This window comes from Ictalurus furcatus, chromosome 23 (assembly GCF_023375685.1).
Source record: "Ictalurus furcatus strain D&B chromosome 23, Billie_1.0, whole genome shotgun sequence".
Taxonomy (NCBI): Eukaryota; Metazoa; Chordata; class Actinopteri; order Siluriformes; family Ictaluridae; genus Ictalurus; species Ictalurus furcatus.
In genome coordinates, this window is record NC_071277.1 from 12,507,324 (window position 1) to 12,524,595 (window position 17,272).

The following is a 17,272-nucleotide window of genomic DNA, read 5'->3' on the forward strand; positions in this document are numbered from 1 at the left end:
TCTTCAGTTGAATTTAGGGAACCCACTTGAAGCATAGGTTGTGTTCAAGTATTTCAGTTGCTTTTGTTTGATTTGTTCATTGCAAACAACTGAAAGTCTGTACATTTTGACAACAAACCTGATTTGCAATGGGGGGGTTGAACAATTTTGATTGCAACTGTATATTTTATATATATAATTTATATATACACACACACACATTATATATATATATATACACACACATACATACACACACACACACACACGCATACATTAGAGCTACAATAACTAATCAATAAAATCGATAATAATCGATTATGAAAATCGTTGTCAACGAATCTCATTATCGATTAGTTGGTCTGCACGTGGTACATTTACTCCCTACGTTACTTCTGTTCCGAAAACATGCTTCGGAGAGTACATACTAGAGTTGTGTCCCAAATGACGTGCTATATACTTACACTATGCACTTTGTGCTCTTCCGTCTAGTGTGTGAATTTTAGAAAGGTAATATAATCTCAAATAGAACACTAGCGCTTTTTTTTACTAACCAGAAGTATAAGCCGCTCCCTAGACAGTTGTGCATGATATCATATGTACGCAATGCAACGCCGCTAGCTTTAGCCTAATACGCAGTCACCGACAATGACTTTCTTCAGTTTACCAGTTTACCTGGTGTCAACGTTACCTTTTATTCCCAACATGACCTCAGTCACCATCAGACGCAGGTGAAATCGTCACGTGACTGAGGAAGAAAGTGTGTGACCTCCTCTAAGGCAGGGGTGCATTTTATATTAAACACCGCAGAGAAGATAAAACTTTATAAAGCAGAGTTTGTGTAGCACGGAAGCACAACAGTAATGCTGTCACGAGTTGCTTAAAATGTTTAGTTTAATGTAAGTTTATTGTCATTATATGCTGTATCAGTGTAACTTCTGTTGCTTATTATAATGAAAGTGATGTGTTAGTAACGAGGTCGCGTTGCTCCTCATGTGCGGTGTAGACATGGTGATACAGAGTGGGAGCGCGAATAAGATTTGTAATGTCTAATTAAAACACTATGATCAAAAGTAAACACAAGTAAAATAATATTCCTAAAGACTGCGAGTAACAAACCATAAGGTGCAGTGAAAGTGAGTTTTTATTATTAATTTAGGACTGTAGTTTAATTCAGTGCTTTTTGTCCATCCATAAAAAGTAATGCATAAATGCTATTTTAAATTAAACTACAGTCCTAAATTAATAATATATATTCTGGTGTGTGTGTGTGTGTGTGTATTGGGTTTTTTTCAGTCTTACATAATTGGACAAACAGTTGTGTAAAGTTTTAGACTGAAGTTTATATTTGTAACACTCAGTTTGTGGATTTTATTTTAAAAAATAACAAAAAAAAAAAAAAAAAAAAAAAGGTACTGAAAGTTTGCCTCCCCAATCCGACTAATCGAAAAAATAATCGGCCAACTCATCGATTATGAAAATAATCGTTAGTTGCAGCCCTAATATATATATATATATATAATATATAAAAAATATATATATATTTTAATTTTTCTTTTTTTTTGCTGTTCTTTTCATATATATATATATATATATATATATATATATATATGAAAAGAACAGCAAAAAAAAAGAAAAATTAAAATCGCAAACTTAATTCTTCTTAGTCTACAGTGCGTAAAACCTCCCTATGTGCCCACAGAACTCTGGTAACCTGTGAGATCTATATTTTTAAATAAATAAATAAATGCATGAATAAATAAATAAATAAATGTGTGTATATATATATATATATATATATATATATATATATATATAAAGCAAATTCAACTTTTTTTGGCCTGGCTTTTACTAGTTCTGAGCATTTTATCAGCACCCCAAGTACAATACACATAATGCAACCACATAAGATTTTTAATTGAGTGCTAGAGGGGCAAAGTGCACAGAGTAGAGGCCTAACAGCAGGTGTATGTGCAGACTTATTTATTTTTTTTGAGTGGAGACAAGTTAGGGGTTAGTTAAGTGTTCATTGAAGTGGTGGGTCTTTAGCTGTTTTTTTAATATAGTGATGGATTCTGCTGTCCAGACTGAGGTCAGAAGTTCATTCCACCACTGAGGGACAGTCAATTTGAAGGGTCTGGAAAGGAACCCCATGCTTCACTGAGCAGGCACTACCAGGTGTTGGTCATTAACTGATCATAAGTTGCAGAAGGGAACATAAACCTCAACTGGAGTATTGAGGTAGGGGGCTGCTGTTCCTGACGAGGTACTGTATGTGATGGTGAAGGCTTTGAATTTTATGCGGGCGGCATGCTGCTGCATTTTTAATCATTTGAAGGGGTTTGATGGAACTGGCTAGGAGGCCCGGGAGTAGTGCATTGCAGTAGTCCAGTTTTGAGAAACAAGAGCCTGGACTAGTAGCTGTGTGGCATGATCAGTGAGATAGGGTCTGATTTTCTTGATGTTATACAGAATGAACCTGCAAGACTGTGCAGTTGTTGAAACATGCATGGTTTGTACAGTTCAAGTGGTCATCAAAAGTCCCCCCAAATGTTTCTGGCTTTCCTGGTTGGTGTGAGAGTGATTGCGCCTAGCTGTACTGTGAGGTTTTGGTTGATTTAGCTGCAGGCAGGGATGACAAAAGCTCAGTTTTTGCCAAGTTAAGCTTAACATGATGTTCCTTCTTACAGTCTGAAAGTCAGATAGGCAGGCAGAGATGTGTGCTGAAATCGAAGGATCTTCAGGCTGGAAGGACAAAAAGAGCTGAGCGTCATCAGCAAAGCCATGAGAATCAATCACAAGCCCCAGAGATGTAGTACAAATTGAAAAGAGCAGTGGACCCAGAAGTGACCCATGCGAAACACCAGTTGAGAGTTGCTGAGATTCATACACCCCTCCCCCTCCATGATACCTGGAAGGATCTGCCTAAGTGAAAGAAATCCACCCAGCGCAGCGCCATTCTAGTGCAAGAGTTGACAGGAGGATCTGATTATTCACAGTGTCAAAGGCAGCAGAGAGGTCAAGTTAGATGATGACAGATGATCTTGAGTTTGATCTTACTAGTCAAAGCTTCAGTGACAGAAAGCAGAGCAGTCACTGGGAGTGACTACTTTTGAAGACAGACTACTTACATTTACATTAGCACACGCTTTTATCCAAAGCGACTTATAAATGAGGAAATACAAGTAAAGCTATATATCAAGCAGCGAACAATACAAGTAGTGCTACCAAGATCTTTTAATCCTTTCTAGAAAAGGAAAGTGTGCAGATTAGAGGTCTAAGTGCCAGAGTATTTTATTTTTATTTATTTTTAAAGGATAATGTGGGGTTGGCGTTTTAGGGATTAGTTAGGTGTTCACAGAAGAGGTGGGTCTTTAGCTGTTTTTTGAAGATAGTGACAGATTCTGCTGTGTGGATTGAGGTTGGAAGTTCATTAATCATTAATCGATCGCAGATTGCGTGAGGAAGCGTTCAGGAGAGTGTCGAGGTAGGGGGGTGCTGTTCCAGACAAGGTATTGTACGTGAGCATCAAGGCCTTGAATTTTATACGGGTGGCTACAGGAAGTCAGTGGAGAGAGATGAAGAGGGGTGTGACATGGGTCCTTTTGGGCTGGTTAAGACAAGGCGTGCTGCTGCATTCTGAATAATCTGAAGGGGTTTGATGAAGTTGGCTGGGAGGCCTAAGAGTAGTGCATTGCAGTAGTCCAGTTTTGAAATGACAAGAGTCTGGACTAGTAGTTGTGTAGCCTCTTCTGAGAGATAGGGTCTGATTTTTTTGATGTTGTACAGAATGTACCTACTGGACCGTGCAGTTGTTGAAATGTGGTCTGTAAAGGTCAAGCTGTAATCAAAAGTCACCCCAAGGTTCCTGGCTCTCCTGGTTGGCTTGAGTGTGGTTGAGCCGAGCTGTACAGTGAGGTTGGTGTTGATTGAGGGGCAGGCTGGGATGACGAGAAGCTCAGATTTTGCCAAGTTGAGCTTAAGGTGGTGTTCCCTCAACCAGTCCGAGATGTCAGACAGGCAAGCAGAGATTCGTGCAGAGACAGATGGATCATCAAGCTGGAAGGCCAAATAGAGCTGGGTGTCATCAGCATAGCAATGATATGAGAAGCCATAAGACTCAATCACCTGCCCTAGAGATAGTAGTATAAATAGAAAAGAGCAGTGGACCCAGAACGGACCCATGAGGAACCCCAGTTGTGAGTTGCTGAGTTTCACAAATACCTCCCCTCCACAATACCTTGAAGGATCTGTCTGAGAGATAGGTTTCCACCCAGTGCAGAGCCGTTCCAGTGATGCCTAGGCTGGAGAGATGGACTTGATGGCCAAGATTTGTTAAAGATGTGTGTGAATGCAGGTAGTAGTGAAGAGATGGCTTGAAGAAAGTGAGAAGAGATAGGGTTTATAGGACAGGTTGTAGGACAGTTAGAGAGGTGGAGCTTGAAGACATCATCCCCCAAGAGAGGGAGAAGAAGGAGAGTTGAGAGTTGCATGTAGAAGGAGCCTATGGGTGTCTGGGGTGGAGAATTGGTTCCTGATTGATATAACCTTTTTGGAAAAGAGAGTGGCGAAGTCATCTGCAGTCAGAGAGGTATGGGAAAGGGGAGGAGATGGTCAGAAAAGAGAGAAAAAGGTTGTGAAGAGAGTACAGGTGTTAGTAGAGCTGCCAATCTTCACCTGGTAGTATGCAGCATTAGCGGTGGGACTTCCACTGTGAAACTGTATACTTTGGTCCAAACACATCCAGGCTTTCTGTGCATGTAACACCAAACCCTCTACAGCAGGCTCTGACCTGTGAGAACAGTCTGCTCAGCCTTCTACATAAAAAGCATAAAAACATGTGGTCTAGACTTTCCTCCCTGGCACAAGTGAGACATTGTCTGCCTCTAGTGGAGTCAATGTGTGCCACGTGTCCGTCCATGGCCACGGCCCGGCCACTGTAGATCAGCTCCATGCTTCTCTATGGGTGGTTTGTACAGGGACCTCCAGCAGTCTAGTGGGTGATTGGAACAAGTCCAGCACCAACATTCCTGACCACCACTCCTTCACGCCAGTCAGAGTGCCTCTGTGCACTACCTTAACACAGGCATTTTCAAACATTGTCAGCTGTGGTGTCTGAAAGGATAGAAGAGCTGCAACCCTCGCTGGTAACCCTCTACTGCTGAAGAGATGGATAGAAAAGTCTGCTGGTTTCCTCCAGGGCCATGCCCCATTGAGACCAACAGCCTCTGCATTAGACGGCTAGACTGTACCCTTGTCTCTGCACACAGTTCAACTGCTTTCTTCCAATTGTTGCCAGACCTCAGTTCTTTAATTTTGGTGATTCCTGCTCTCTGGGCATTCTACAAGATATATGCAGATGTTAACATTTTGGGCTAGCTCAATAGATTGTAGAACAATGGCTTCTTTGGTGCTTGGGAAAGGTTGTGCAATAGTCCTGCTGATGTTCAGCACTGAGGGCCAGGCCCTTAGGACAAATAGTAGATTGGTCCTGTTGCTGACAGGTCCAGCTCACTCAAGTTCAACACAAACAGGTATGTCACAACCAAGTCCTCTATGCATTGGAGTAAGAGCCATGCCAGCCCTTCTCCATACAGTAGCCTCTGTGCCATCTGTAGTCGGAAGGTTTTGACCCAACAGAACAGGTTGATTAGGCCCTGACCCAACTCCTGTAGCGGCATATATAGTACTGAAGTTTCCCTGATTAGTGTTTCTAGTGGTTCATGGGCGGTGAATCTATGCCACAATCAGGGTGTTAGTGACCAGTAATTTCACCCTATAGCCCAGCTGAGGCAAGACACAGGTCCACTAACTTGGCACGCATCTCCACTAACCTTCCCAGTTATTGCTTTGAAAATCTGCTGTTCCTAAAAACACTCCAAGATATTTCAGTCCGGCTTTTTTAAATATTTGGAGTAAATAAAGATGCATCCGAACTTTACATACAATGCATCCAAGTTGACCAAAAAGTAACATTCCAAATAACAAATAAAAATATAGACCACCAAAATTAATCAAAAAACCCTTCAAATAACAAAACAAAATGTGTCAGTTCTTTTTAATTCACCTCTAGAGGCCACTCTAGTACTGTATAATGACAGAAGACCCTTCTCAGCTGCTCCTACAATGGATGCAACCAGAAAAAACTATCTGTGTGGATTTTTGATAACCGATAGTTCCAGCAATCCTGCAGTTCAAGACCTGCATCCCACATGCTGCTGTTACACTGTCAGTTTGGGCAGCTCCCTGAATAACTCCTCCGTACAGGATGGGTTCAAATGAGGCAGTCCTCAACAGTGTAGAGGTCTGTGTAATAGTTCCATCAGATCATCTGAGATGCAGCATCTGGTTCTGGGGTTTTCATTTTCCTTGGGAGAATGAAAAAAAAGGCACTGGGAGCATCAATGTCCAAAATTGTAGATATAAGATCTTATTAAGGCTACTTTAGCATGTTCATGGAGGAAAGAGTTTACATCTTTTCTTTTTCCTTCCAGCAAATTGCTCATGTCAGCATCATTCTAATTGCTCACATCAGCATCATTCTTGCTAATCATTTTACCACACATCAACCAAGTAACACTGACATATGGGTTGATGTGTAGAAGGAGAAATGTGTGGGTGCAGTTCCTCCCCAATCCTGCCTTCAGTGAAGTGCATTTACAGTCCCCTCCCATTAACACTAAAAGTTTACTGCTGATATGTTCAAGTGCATTCTTCAGTAAAAGAGACGTACCCTCTCCCTTCCATTATTGGGGGCATAAACATATACAAAGGTGAACACTGTCCTCCTTATTTCTACCTGCTCCACTAAAACCCTGCTCTGTTCTACATCTGTTACCCATGTGTTGGTTGCACAAAGTGTGGTCCATGAAGCCATTGTTTGTCAAGGTGGGAGTGGAAGAACTCAAGGAGCCTGCACAGAGCCAGGACCTCAAACCCACTGAACACGTTTGGGATGAACTCGAATGCCAACTGCACCCCAGGACTCCAGAGGTGCCTGAATTCACTAACGCTCTTGTGGCTAAAAGTTTAATTCCCACAACCACAAGATATAGTGGAAAGTCTTCCCATAACAATGCATATGAGTGTTACAGTCAGCTGTCCACAAACTCATGTCCATATAGAGTATTATAATACATAATATTACATATACAGCACTTATTCTCCACATATTTGTGTATGCAATCTCTCAGCTCATGGGCTGAGGGACAAAGAGAGGGAATGTGTGTGAGAGGTGTCTGGTGGGATTTTATCCCACTTAGGCCTATTCAAGCAGATCCTCCCTAGACACACAATAACCTCATTCGCATAACTGCTCTACTGAATAAGCTATGGCTCTAGAAGGGCTGAATAAACACTTACAGTTTGACATTCTGTCATGATTCTGCAGATGGTGTCACTTTATGAATATTTGTCTATGTGTTCACTGACACTAGTTAGCAAGTAAAGAAATGGTAAAGGGTAAATGGCATACTTGTATAGCGCTTTTATCCAAAGCGCTTTACACTGTGTCTCATTCACCCATTCACACACCAATGGTAGCACAGCTGCCATGCAAGGTGCTAACTTGCCATCAGGAGCAACTTGGGGTTCAGTGTCTTGCCTAAGGACACTTCGGCATGTGGAGTCATGTGGGCCGGGAATCAAACCACCAACCCTACGATTAGTGGACAACCCACTCTACCACCTGAGCCACAGCCGCCCGGAGAGAAAGAACAGAGCAGGTCTGCACCAGCAAGTAGAATGTGATTTTGCCAATGATTCTACTTCCTTGCAGGTTAATACAACATTCCACAAAAAATTCCTAGGTGAATTTCAGATTAAAAAGCACAAAATCCTGTTTCATATCAAGACTGTGTGGATTTGTGCTAGACATCACATTAAAAAATCAATATTAATATTTTCAGAAATGTAGGCATCACACACATTTTTTTTTTTAGTAAATTATAAAAGATACAATGTTAATATTACCAAGTACTGTTCCATATCTTAAAAGCTATGCTTATAATGTGCATGTTGTGTGTGAAGTCTTACAGATCTGATTTTAATAAGAAAGAAAGAAAGAACGAAAGAAAGAAAAACAATAGATTTAAATCCTGGTCAACCCAACAGTTTCCTATACTGACTAAACAAATCCCACTGACCGGAAGGAGACACAAAATGTGTGTGTTTTGTGTTTGTGTAACAAGTGTCTGTCTGATAAGAGCCAACACTCTGGGCCCTGAATACACCACTCACCTGGGGGTAAATCAGGGTCAGGGGAACTCTGCTGTAGTCGTCGAGGTTTAGGCACACTTTTCTCAGAGGCGCTCCAACTGGATGCACTGCTCTCATTCTCATCCTACAAACACAGAAAATACATTTGTACTGAGAGGAAAGTGAAAGAGAGAGCGGCAGGTGAGAGGACAGAGAAGGGACTATGGGTGAGCAAATGGGCTAATTAGCCCCTCCAATGTTTATAGCCCCTGCTAGGTTGTATAAATAACTTTAAATCTAGGGTCTTAATGCTGCAGTGTGTGTGTGTGTGTGTGTGTGTGTGTGTGTGTGTGTGTGTGTATAAATTGTGTTGGAATGTGAGTATACCACAAGAATGTAAAGGTGAGCTGCAGTTGATGATCTGTAATAAATAGCAATGAAGGCCACTCAAGTAATTTAGTGTTAGAGTTGAGTAGATGAAAGAGATAACAACTGTAACTGCAGAAAAAGAAGTTTCATGTCTTCCCAGCCATCTAACCGCAGTGCATTGTTTCAATTGTGAGAATTAACCCTCACTTCCTCTTTCCAATTCTGGATTTATTAGTAAATTGTGTGACATCATGGATACACACACAGCTGAGGGTGAAAATGAAACTGAGACTGCCCTATCATAAATTAAAGCAAATTCATGGCAACATTTAACTTTTGCCATTTCTCAAACAAAATACAGACAAGTTATTCGACAGAACCAATAAACTTTGCAAATACTGAAAGCCAGCTACTGGTAACATAACTGATGGAAAATTTACACCACAATCACAAATGAAAACTACTCAAAAGCCTGTACATTGATTAAGTTATCCAGTCAGTTATGTGGCAGCAGCACAATGCATAAAATCATGCAGAAAAATCAGAAAGGGTGACTTGGTATGGCTGTTGGTGCTAGATGGGTTGGTTTGAGAAAGAAACTGCTGATCTCCTGGGAATGTCACAAACAATAATCTCTACAGTTTACACATAATAGTGCAAAAAACATCCTGTGTGCAGAGGGTCTGCAGGCTGAAACACCTTGTTGATGAGAACTCAGAAGAATGACCAGACTTGTCTGAGCTTTATTTATTTGATTTACTATAGAGGAAGTCTATAGTAACTCAAATAAAGACTTGTTGCACCCATGGTAAGCAGAAATGCATCTCAGATCACACAACACAACACATCAAACCTTGAGGTGGATGGGCTACAACAGCAGAAGACCACATCAGGTTCCACTCCTGTCAGTCAATAACAGGAATCTGAGGCTATAATGGGCATAGACTCACTGAAACTGGACAGTTGAAGACTGGAAAAAGGCCAGGTGATTTTTTTTCTATGCATACACTGTCCAGTTTGGATGAGTCTGTGCCCATGATAGCCTCAGATTCTTGTTCTTGACTGACAAGAGTGGAACCTGAAGTGAGCAAAAAAAAGGGCCGAATAAGTGAAAAGGCCGAATAAATTTGACCGAACAATGACGTCTTTGATGACGCGACAAAATAGCTTAGCAACCAGAGTGAGACACGTGAATGTCACATCCTCGATGAGGGGGCGCGCGTGCACGAGCTACGTGCTCTTCGGATGTTGACGGAAGTTTACTGTGGACAAGTGCGTTTGTTTTGTTTCTGTTCAGGAGTATTCTGTCACGTCGCGAAACATAAGGGAGTAGAGTACGGAAGCAGGTAAAGACGTATTTATTTAAGGGCAGGCAGACAAATCCACATTCAAAAAACGCAGTCAAAACAGGGTCGGGCGATCGGCAAACAGGCATAAACGGGGCAAAGCAGGAATCAGAGTCGCGGTCAAAGAAAATAGGGTCAAAACACAAAACAAGAAACATGAACTAGTACTATGGACTGGGAGCGGAAAAACCAGCGGGGACTAAATGAACTAATCTATAGTTTAAACTAACTAAATCTATCAAGGAACATAACATTAACAACGTATCTAACTATACTATATCTACTATAATACTCCGCGAGGAGTACAGGGACGCGAGCGGTATATATCCCCGTATCAGCCGTATATAACCGAATATAACCATTTTTTGCACTCGTCATTGCACTTTTTCATGCACTTTTTTGTTGTAGGCTACAGAGTGTTACATTCTTTCAGCAGTCAGTTATAGGCCTAACATAGGCTATTCAAGGGGGTCTCAAAGATGACCACATAAAAATATTTTTATTTTACTAATTTATTTAAAGTTATATTGTGCCTTGTTGGTAGCCTATGCCTGCTGGAATGAAAAAAAAATGTTCAGTATTAAATAAATATTTTGAAATTGTTGTTTTTGTAATTGATTTTTTTCTTTGAAAAGCAAGACAAAATAGTAAAAAGCACATTTTGACTATTTACTTTATGCAATGGTGAAAAAAATGGCAAAATAAATGGAAAAAACACGAAAAAACGTGTTCGGTATTCGGCCAAGTTTTTCATCATATTCGGTTTCAGCCAAGAATTTTCATTTCGGTGCATCCCTAGTTTAAAGTCATAGAGATCAAATTTTTTCCCCATTCTGATGTTTGATGTGAACATTAACTGAAGCTCTTGACTTGAATCTGCATGATTTTATGCCCTGTCCTGCTGCCACATGATCAGCTGATTGGATAACTGCTTAAATGCTCCTATTAGAGTGGATGGTTAGTGTATGTGTCCCAGACAACCTCTAAATGTGGCTTGAGTGATAGGCTCACAAAGCCTCTTCGCAATGCATTTGACACCATTCACACCAGTACTTTGCGCTGTCCACTTGTGATCTGATCACCCAGGACGCATGTTAAAGTCAGGCATGAACTGAGGGTGCTCAGATCAACTAAGGACCAGGCCTAAAATTCTGGCAACAGGAAATACCACCGCCTTGCAAAATGGCACTTTAAAAGGGAACTGAAAGCAGCAAAGGCCAGATATTGGGAATGGTTCGAGAACAACAAAGAAAAAAGTATGGCTCACTGGAGCTCCTTGCAGAGCAGCACTAGGACACTGTGCAGATCGGCTACCTCCTATATTCACCTGGATTATCAAAACCTAACTGCAGTCATGCAGAGCCCCAGACTGCTTTAAAGTTTCCCATACTCGAGAAGGACAACATAACAGGACTGAAGGATTATAGACCAGTTGCTCTAATATCAGTCATCATGAAGACCTTTGAGCAGCTGATATTGGCTCACCTTATGTCCATTTCAGACTCACTGCTTGACCATCTACAGTTTGCCATCTACAGTTTGCCTAAAATGCCCTGAAAAAGGATCTACTCAGCTTTATAAAGTATGTGCCCACTACCTCCATCACAGTCTGGTTCCCCTCAGACTCCTCCATCTGCAAAAACAGACTGCAGAAAGTGGTCCACTCAGCTGAGAAGATCATTGGCTGTGGATTCACCAAAATAAAGGACCTGTACACCTCAAGTTTAAGAACACCTGGCATACCTAACAGTTTCCTCTCTGTGTCTAGTTGTATATGGAATCCTGCAACCTCATGTAATGTCACTGTCAAATCCTGAGGCATTTCTACCTCTGTGGCTCCACCCACCCTACGGATTTTCCTGATGCATTCCTGATGAATTTATCCTGTGCTTATTTCAGGACTCCTATTTATATTGATGATACTAAAATGTCACTTCAACACACTTGTACAAACTTGTACAAACTGCCTTTACTCTTCTATACCTGTTTACTGAAATGACAGTCATACTATCTGGGGGGCTTTATTAGGCAGCAAGTGAACAGTCAGTTCTCAAAGATGATGAGTTGGAAGCAAGAAAAATGGGCAAGCATAAGGATCTGAGTGACAAGGGCTAGGTTTGCTGTGACAGCTGGTGTTCCCGGTGTTACACGGTGTTCAGGCTGTACACCGAATGCACCACTTGCCCACCGTGGCACCACCCCCGTTGTTGTTTTGTTTTTTTGTAGTAATAAAAATCATTTAGTTCAGTTAGAGAACAAATGCTACAATTAAAAACTGAATTTGTCTGCTCAATTCAGCATGAGTCAGAGTCGCAGCACAGATCAGCAGAAGTCAGATTTTATTTAGCATGAGTGAGAGTGAGGCAAGCTGACTAACAAGACAATGGCGGAAGATATGGTTTCAAAAGTTCCATGTTTAATATAAGCAAGTTTGTCATTGTACTGTTTTGTAGTTGTGTTTTTCATTAAGAATAATAATGAACCCACCATTCAAGCACGTGCCGCCCCTGAATTGCCGCTAATTCAAAAGTGAAAGTGAAATGCGCAAGGCCATTCATAAGCGAATGAATTATACCAATTGTACCAGGAAGAAGGAAAGCCGGCAGAGATAGTGTGATGCTATGGGCAATGTTCTGCTGGGAAACCTTTTGTCCTGGCTTTCATGTGGATGTTACTTTGACACGTACCACCTAAACATTATTGCGGATCAAGTACACCCCTTCATGGCAGCCATATTCCCCAGTGGTAGTGGCCTCTTGCAGCAGGGTAATGCACCCTGACACACTGCAAAAATTGTTCAGGAATGGTTTGAGGAAAATGACCGTTCAAGGTATTGACTTGGCCTCCCAATTCCCCAGATATCAATCCGATTGAGCATCTGTGGTATATGCTGGACAAACAAGTCCAATCCATGGAGGTCCCACCTCACAATTTAAAAACTTAAAGGATCTGCTGCTAACATCTTGGTGCCAGATACCACAGCACACCTTCAGAGGTGTTGTGGAATCCATGCCTCAACTGGTCACAGCTGTTTTGGTGGCACAATGGCTGATCTACACAATATTAGGCAGATGGTTTTAATGTTATGGCTGATCGGTGTACATCTAGACATAGTGCCTCAAATAGTGAGACCACCAAATACACGATACAGGCCAACCCACTGCCAGGGAATCCCTATGTGATTGAGTTGTTGGTAAAAAAAAAGAGCGCCAATACATTCCTTGCATAGTGAAATTCATTACGACTAGAACTGTGCAAAAGAATGTATCCTATGCTGAGGGTTGTATGCCACAATTCCATTCGGGCCACCACCATTTTTAGGATGGCTACCATGTCTAGTTTAGAGCCTTTCAGAGTATGGCTAATACAGGCTGCTTTTTGGATGTTACTGAGGGTAGAGTTTGTGGAAATCCAAAACGGCAAGAGTTATCAATAGGGTATCTAAACTTAAAAACATATAGTATATGGCCAACGCTATGTGGTCGCCTGACCATCACACCAATGTGTGTCCATTCTAAAACCATGGCAATTAAGATGTAGTATGTCCCCCCTTTACTGTTACAACTGCCTCCACTCTTCTGGGAAGACAACCCCCTAGATCTTGGAATGTGGCTGTTGGGATTTGTGATCATTCAGCCACAAAAGCATTAGAGAGGTCAGGCACTGATCAAGTAAGGAAGCCAGGTAAACAGTCAGTGTTCCAATTCACCCCAGTGATGTTCAGTGGGAAACATCAGTAAAAGGAAATCTGTAAAGGGAAATCTTCATGCTACAGCATACAAAGACATTCTAGACAACGATGTGCGTAAAATGTGGGTGTGATGCAGTGGTCGCGTTACAGTTAATCATTCTCCGGACAGAGTTGGAAAAAATCAGTTTGTTTTCCATTTGCTGATTATATAATTGAGACCTTTCTCCCAACAATCATGCAGTCATATCCAGTAGTGAATAGAAGATTGAACATTGTTTATGTACTGAAATGCATGAGTGACAGCAAATATGAACAGTCTAATAAAAGTATATTCAGGTATATATATTCATGAGTGTGTGTGTGTGTATGTGAGAGAGAGAGAGAGAGAGAATGGGCGAATGAGAAACAGTGTAAAGCGCTTTGTAGAAGCGCTAAGGTATAAAAAAAAAATAATTAATTAAAACGCACTATATAATTGCAGACCTTTTTTTTTTTTTTACCATAGCTAGCTACATTTTTCACACTTGGCTAACTATGTAGTTCCTTTAAACCACAGTTCCTAATGAACAAAACACCAATGAACTACAGGTTGTCCCAGAAGTCTCCATACATAGAAGAAATTAACACTTTTTAGCAAAAAGTCTTCCAAAATTACTACATACTTACTTTATATACAGTATCTCACAAGTGTTTGCACCCCTCACATTTTTGTAAATATTTGATTATATCTTTTCATGTGACAACACTGAAGAAATGACACTTTGCTACAATGTAAATTTGCTGTCCCCTCAAAATAACTCAACACACAGCCATTAATGTCTAAACCACTGGAAACAAAAGTGAGTACACCCCTAAGTGAAAATGTCCAAATTGGGCCCAATTAGCCATTTTCCCTCCCTGGTGTCATGTGATTTGTTAGTGTTACAAGGTCTCAGGTGTGAATGGGGAGCAGGTGTGTTAAATTTGGTGTCATCGCTCTCACACTCCCTCATACTGGTCACTGGAAGTTCAACATGGCACCTCATGGCAAAGAACTCTCTGAGAATCTGAAAAAAAGAATTGTTGCTCTACATAAAGATGGCCTAGGCTAAAAGAAGATTGCCAAGACCCTGACACTGAGCTGCAACACAGTGGCCAAGACCATACAGCGGTTTAACAGGACAGGTTCCACTCAGAGCAGGCCTCGCCATGATCAACCAAAGAAGTTGAATGCATGTGCTCAGCGTCATATCCAGAGTTTGTCTTTGGGGAAATAGACATATGAGTGCTGCCAGCATTGCTGCAGAGGTTGAAGGGGGGGGGGGGGGGGGCAGCCTGTCAGTGCTCAGACCATACGCCGCACACTGCATCAAATTGGTCTGCATGGCTGTTGTCCCAGAAGGAAGCTTCTTCTAAAGATGATGCACAAGAAGGCCTGCAAACAGTTTGCTGAAGATAAGCAGACTAAGGACATGGATTACTGGAACCATGTCCTGTGGTCTGATGAGACCAAGATAAACTTATTTGGTTCAGATGGTGTCAAGCGTGTGTGGTGGCAACCAGGTGAGGAGTACAAAGACAAGTGTGTCTTGCCTACAGTCAAGCATGGTGGTGGGAGTGTCATGGTCTGGGGCTGCATGAGTGCTGCCGGCACTGGGGAGCTACAGTTCATTGAGGGAACCATGAATGCCAACATGTACTGTGACTTACTGAAGCAGAGCATGATCAGTATGCAGTATTCCAGCATGATAACGACCCCAAACACACCTCCAAGACGACCAGTGCCTTGCTAAATAAGCTGAGGGTGATGGACTAAACCCTATTGAGCATCTGTGGGGCATCTTCAAACAGAAGGTGGAGGAGCACAAGGTCTCTAACATCCACCAGCTCCGTGATGTCATCATGGAGGAGCAGAAGAGGACTCCACTGGCAACCTGTGAAGCTCTGGTGAACTCCATGCCCAAGAGGGTTAAGGCAGTGCTGGAAAATAATGGTGGCCACACAAAATATTGACACTTCGGGCCCAATTTGGACATTTTCACTTAGGGGTGTACTCACTTTAGTTGCCAGCGGTTTAGACATTAATGGCTGTGTGTTGAGTTATTTTGAGGGGACATCAAATTTACACTGTTACACAAGCTGTACACTCACTACTTTACTTTACATTGTAGCAAAGTGTCATTCCTTCAGTGTTGTCACATGAAAAGATATAATCAAATATTTACAAAAATGTGAGGGGTGTACTCCCTTTTGTGAGATTATATATATATATATATATATATATATATATATATATATATATATATATATATATATATCTCCAGATTGCCTTTAACAAAAGAAGAATGTACTGAACACATTCTCATGGCTGGGTCGGAAAGCTGTCACAAGATTGCAATGGACTTCACACATACACACATACACACAAAACTGTTGCCAAACTTATCAACAAATTCAAATAACTAGAAGTGTTGCGGACCAACTGAGAAGTGGACATCCACAAACATCCACTGATGAAGGCACAACTGATGTGGAGCTGGCATACATAGTATGGAGACTTTTGGGACACCCTGTACTTAGATAGCATTGGCAACAATTAGGGCATGTTCAGTGCTTGATGAAAATGGTCACTTGATAATATTCTAATGTGTATGCAAGTTATCTCACTTATCTGGAGTAGAAACAGCTGTGTAGTCAGGGTTGCAGTAGGAGCAGGTCTTACACACACTGCTAGCATTTCTAGTTCTAGTTTTTCCAAAACATTTTGCCAGACAACAGATGTTTGATCTGTCCATTCAGATTGAGAGGGAACAGCCCCAGGTTTTAGGCATTTATGGCCAGTGGTTTTGGAGTAGTCAGATAATTTGAAATGTTGGAAACATATGTACATGCTACCTCTTAAAATGCTCACCCTCATCCCAGCAAAAATTTCTTCTTTCAAATTTCTCTCACAAGGACATAGGTAGGAAATAAATGAACACTCAAGTACAGATGTATGCATTAATTATTTGTGTATTTAAGGATGCTGCGGAGATTGTGAGTGATTTGTTAATGTGTTTTTCCTGCCACTGTGCACTCTCTCACATTGTTTTGAAATGCTATTACATATGCTTCCATGTTAGTAAACATTAAGGCTGCGACTAATGATTATTTTCATAATCGATTAGTTGGCCGATTATTATTTTATATTTTTTCTTTCGATTATTTCGGCCGGGGGGGGGGCTTTCAGTACCATCGTTTATTTAAAATAAGATCCATAAACTGAGTGTTACAAATATAAACTTTACGTGCATATGACATCATGCGCCACTGACTAGGAAGCGGCTTATACTTCTGGTTAGTAAAAAAAAATGCTCGTGTTCCATTTGAGACAATACTACCTTTCTAAAATACATACACTAGAACAGTGGTTCTCAACCTTGTGTGAGCTCTCAACCCTTAGCATATTTCGAACAATCCATAAGGACCCCCTAACTCCACAACAATTATAGGCTATATATTAAAACAGTCATTTCTATATATGTTACTTTATTTTATTAATATTTTAACATTAATAATATTAAAATTGGACATTTAAAATTTAATCAAAACATTTCAAGATTACATTTTATTGTCAGTGTGACATTTAATTTGACTATCTGAATTATCTTTTGTTTATTTTATCCATTAATACAACACCTGAACATGTCTACGACTCATAAGTTTTTGCAAA

General features: G+C 41.0%; 1 protein-coding gene across 9 annotated transcripts in view; it reads right to left on the bottom strand.

The window, feature by feature from the left end:
• LOC128599569 (intermembrane lipid transfer protein VPS13B) overlaps positions 1 to 17,272 on the bottom strand; it is a 252,991-nt gene that overhangs the window by 209,744 nt on the left and 25,975 nt on the right. For all 9 annotated transcript variants that reach the window (XM_053611298.1, XM_053611299.1, XM_053611301.1 and 6 more), the window contains one exon: positions 8,218 to 8,320. In XM_053611298.1, coding sequence (XP_053467273.1) covers positions 8,218 to 8,320 — 103 coding nt within the window. The remainder of the gene's footprint in view (positions 1 to 8,217; positions 8,321 to 17,272) is intronic.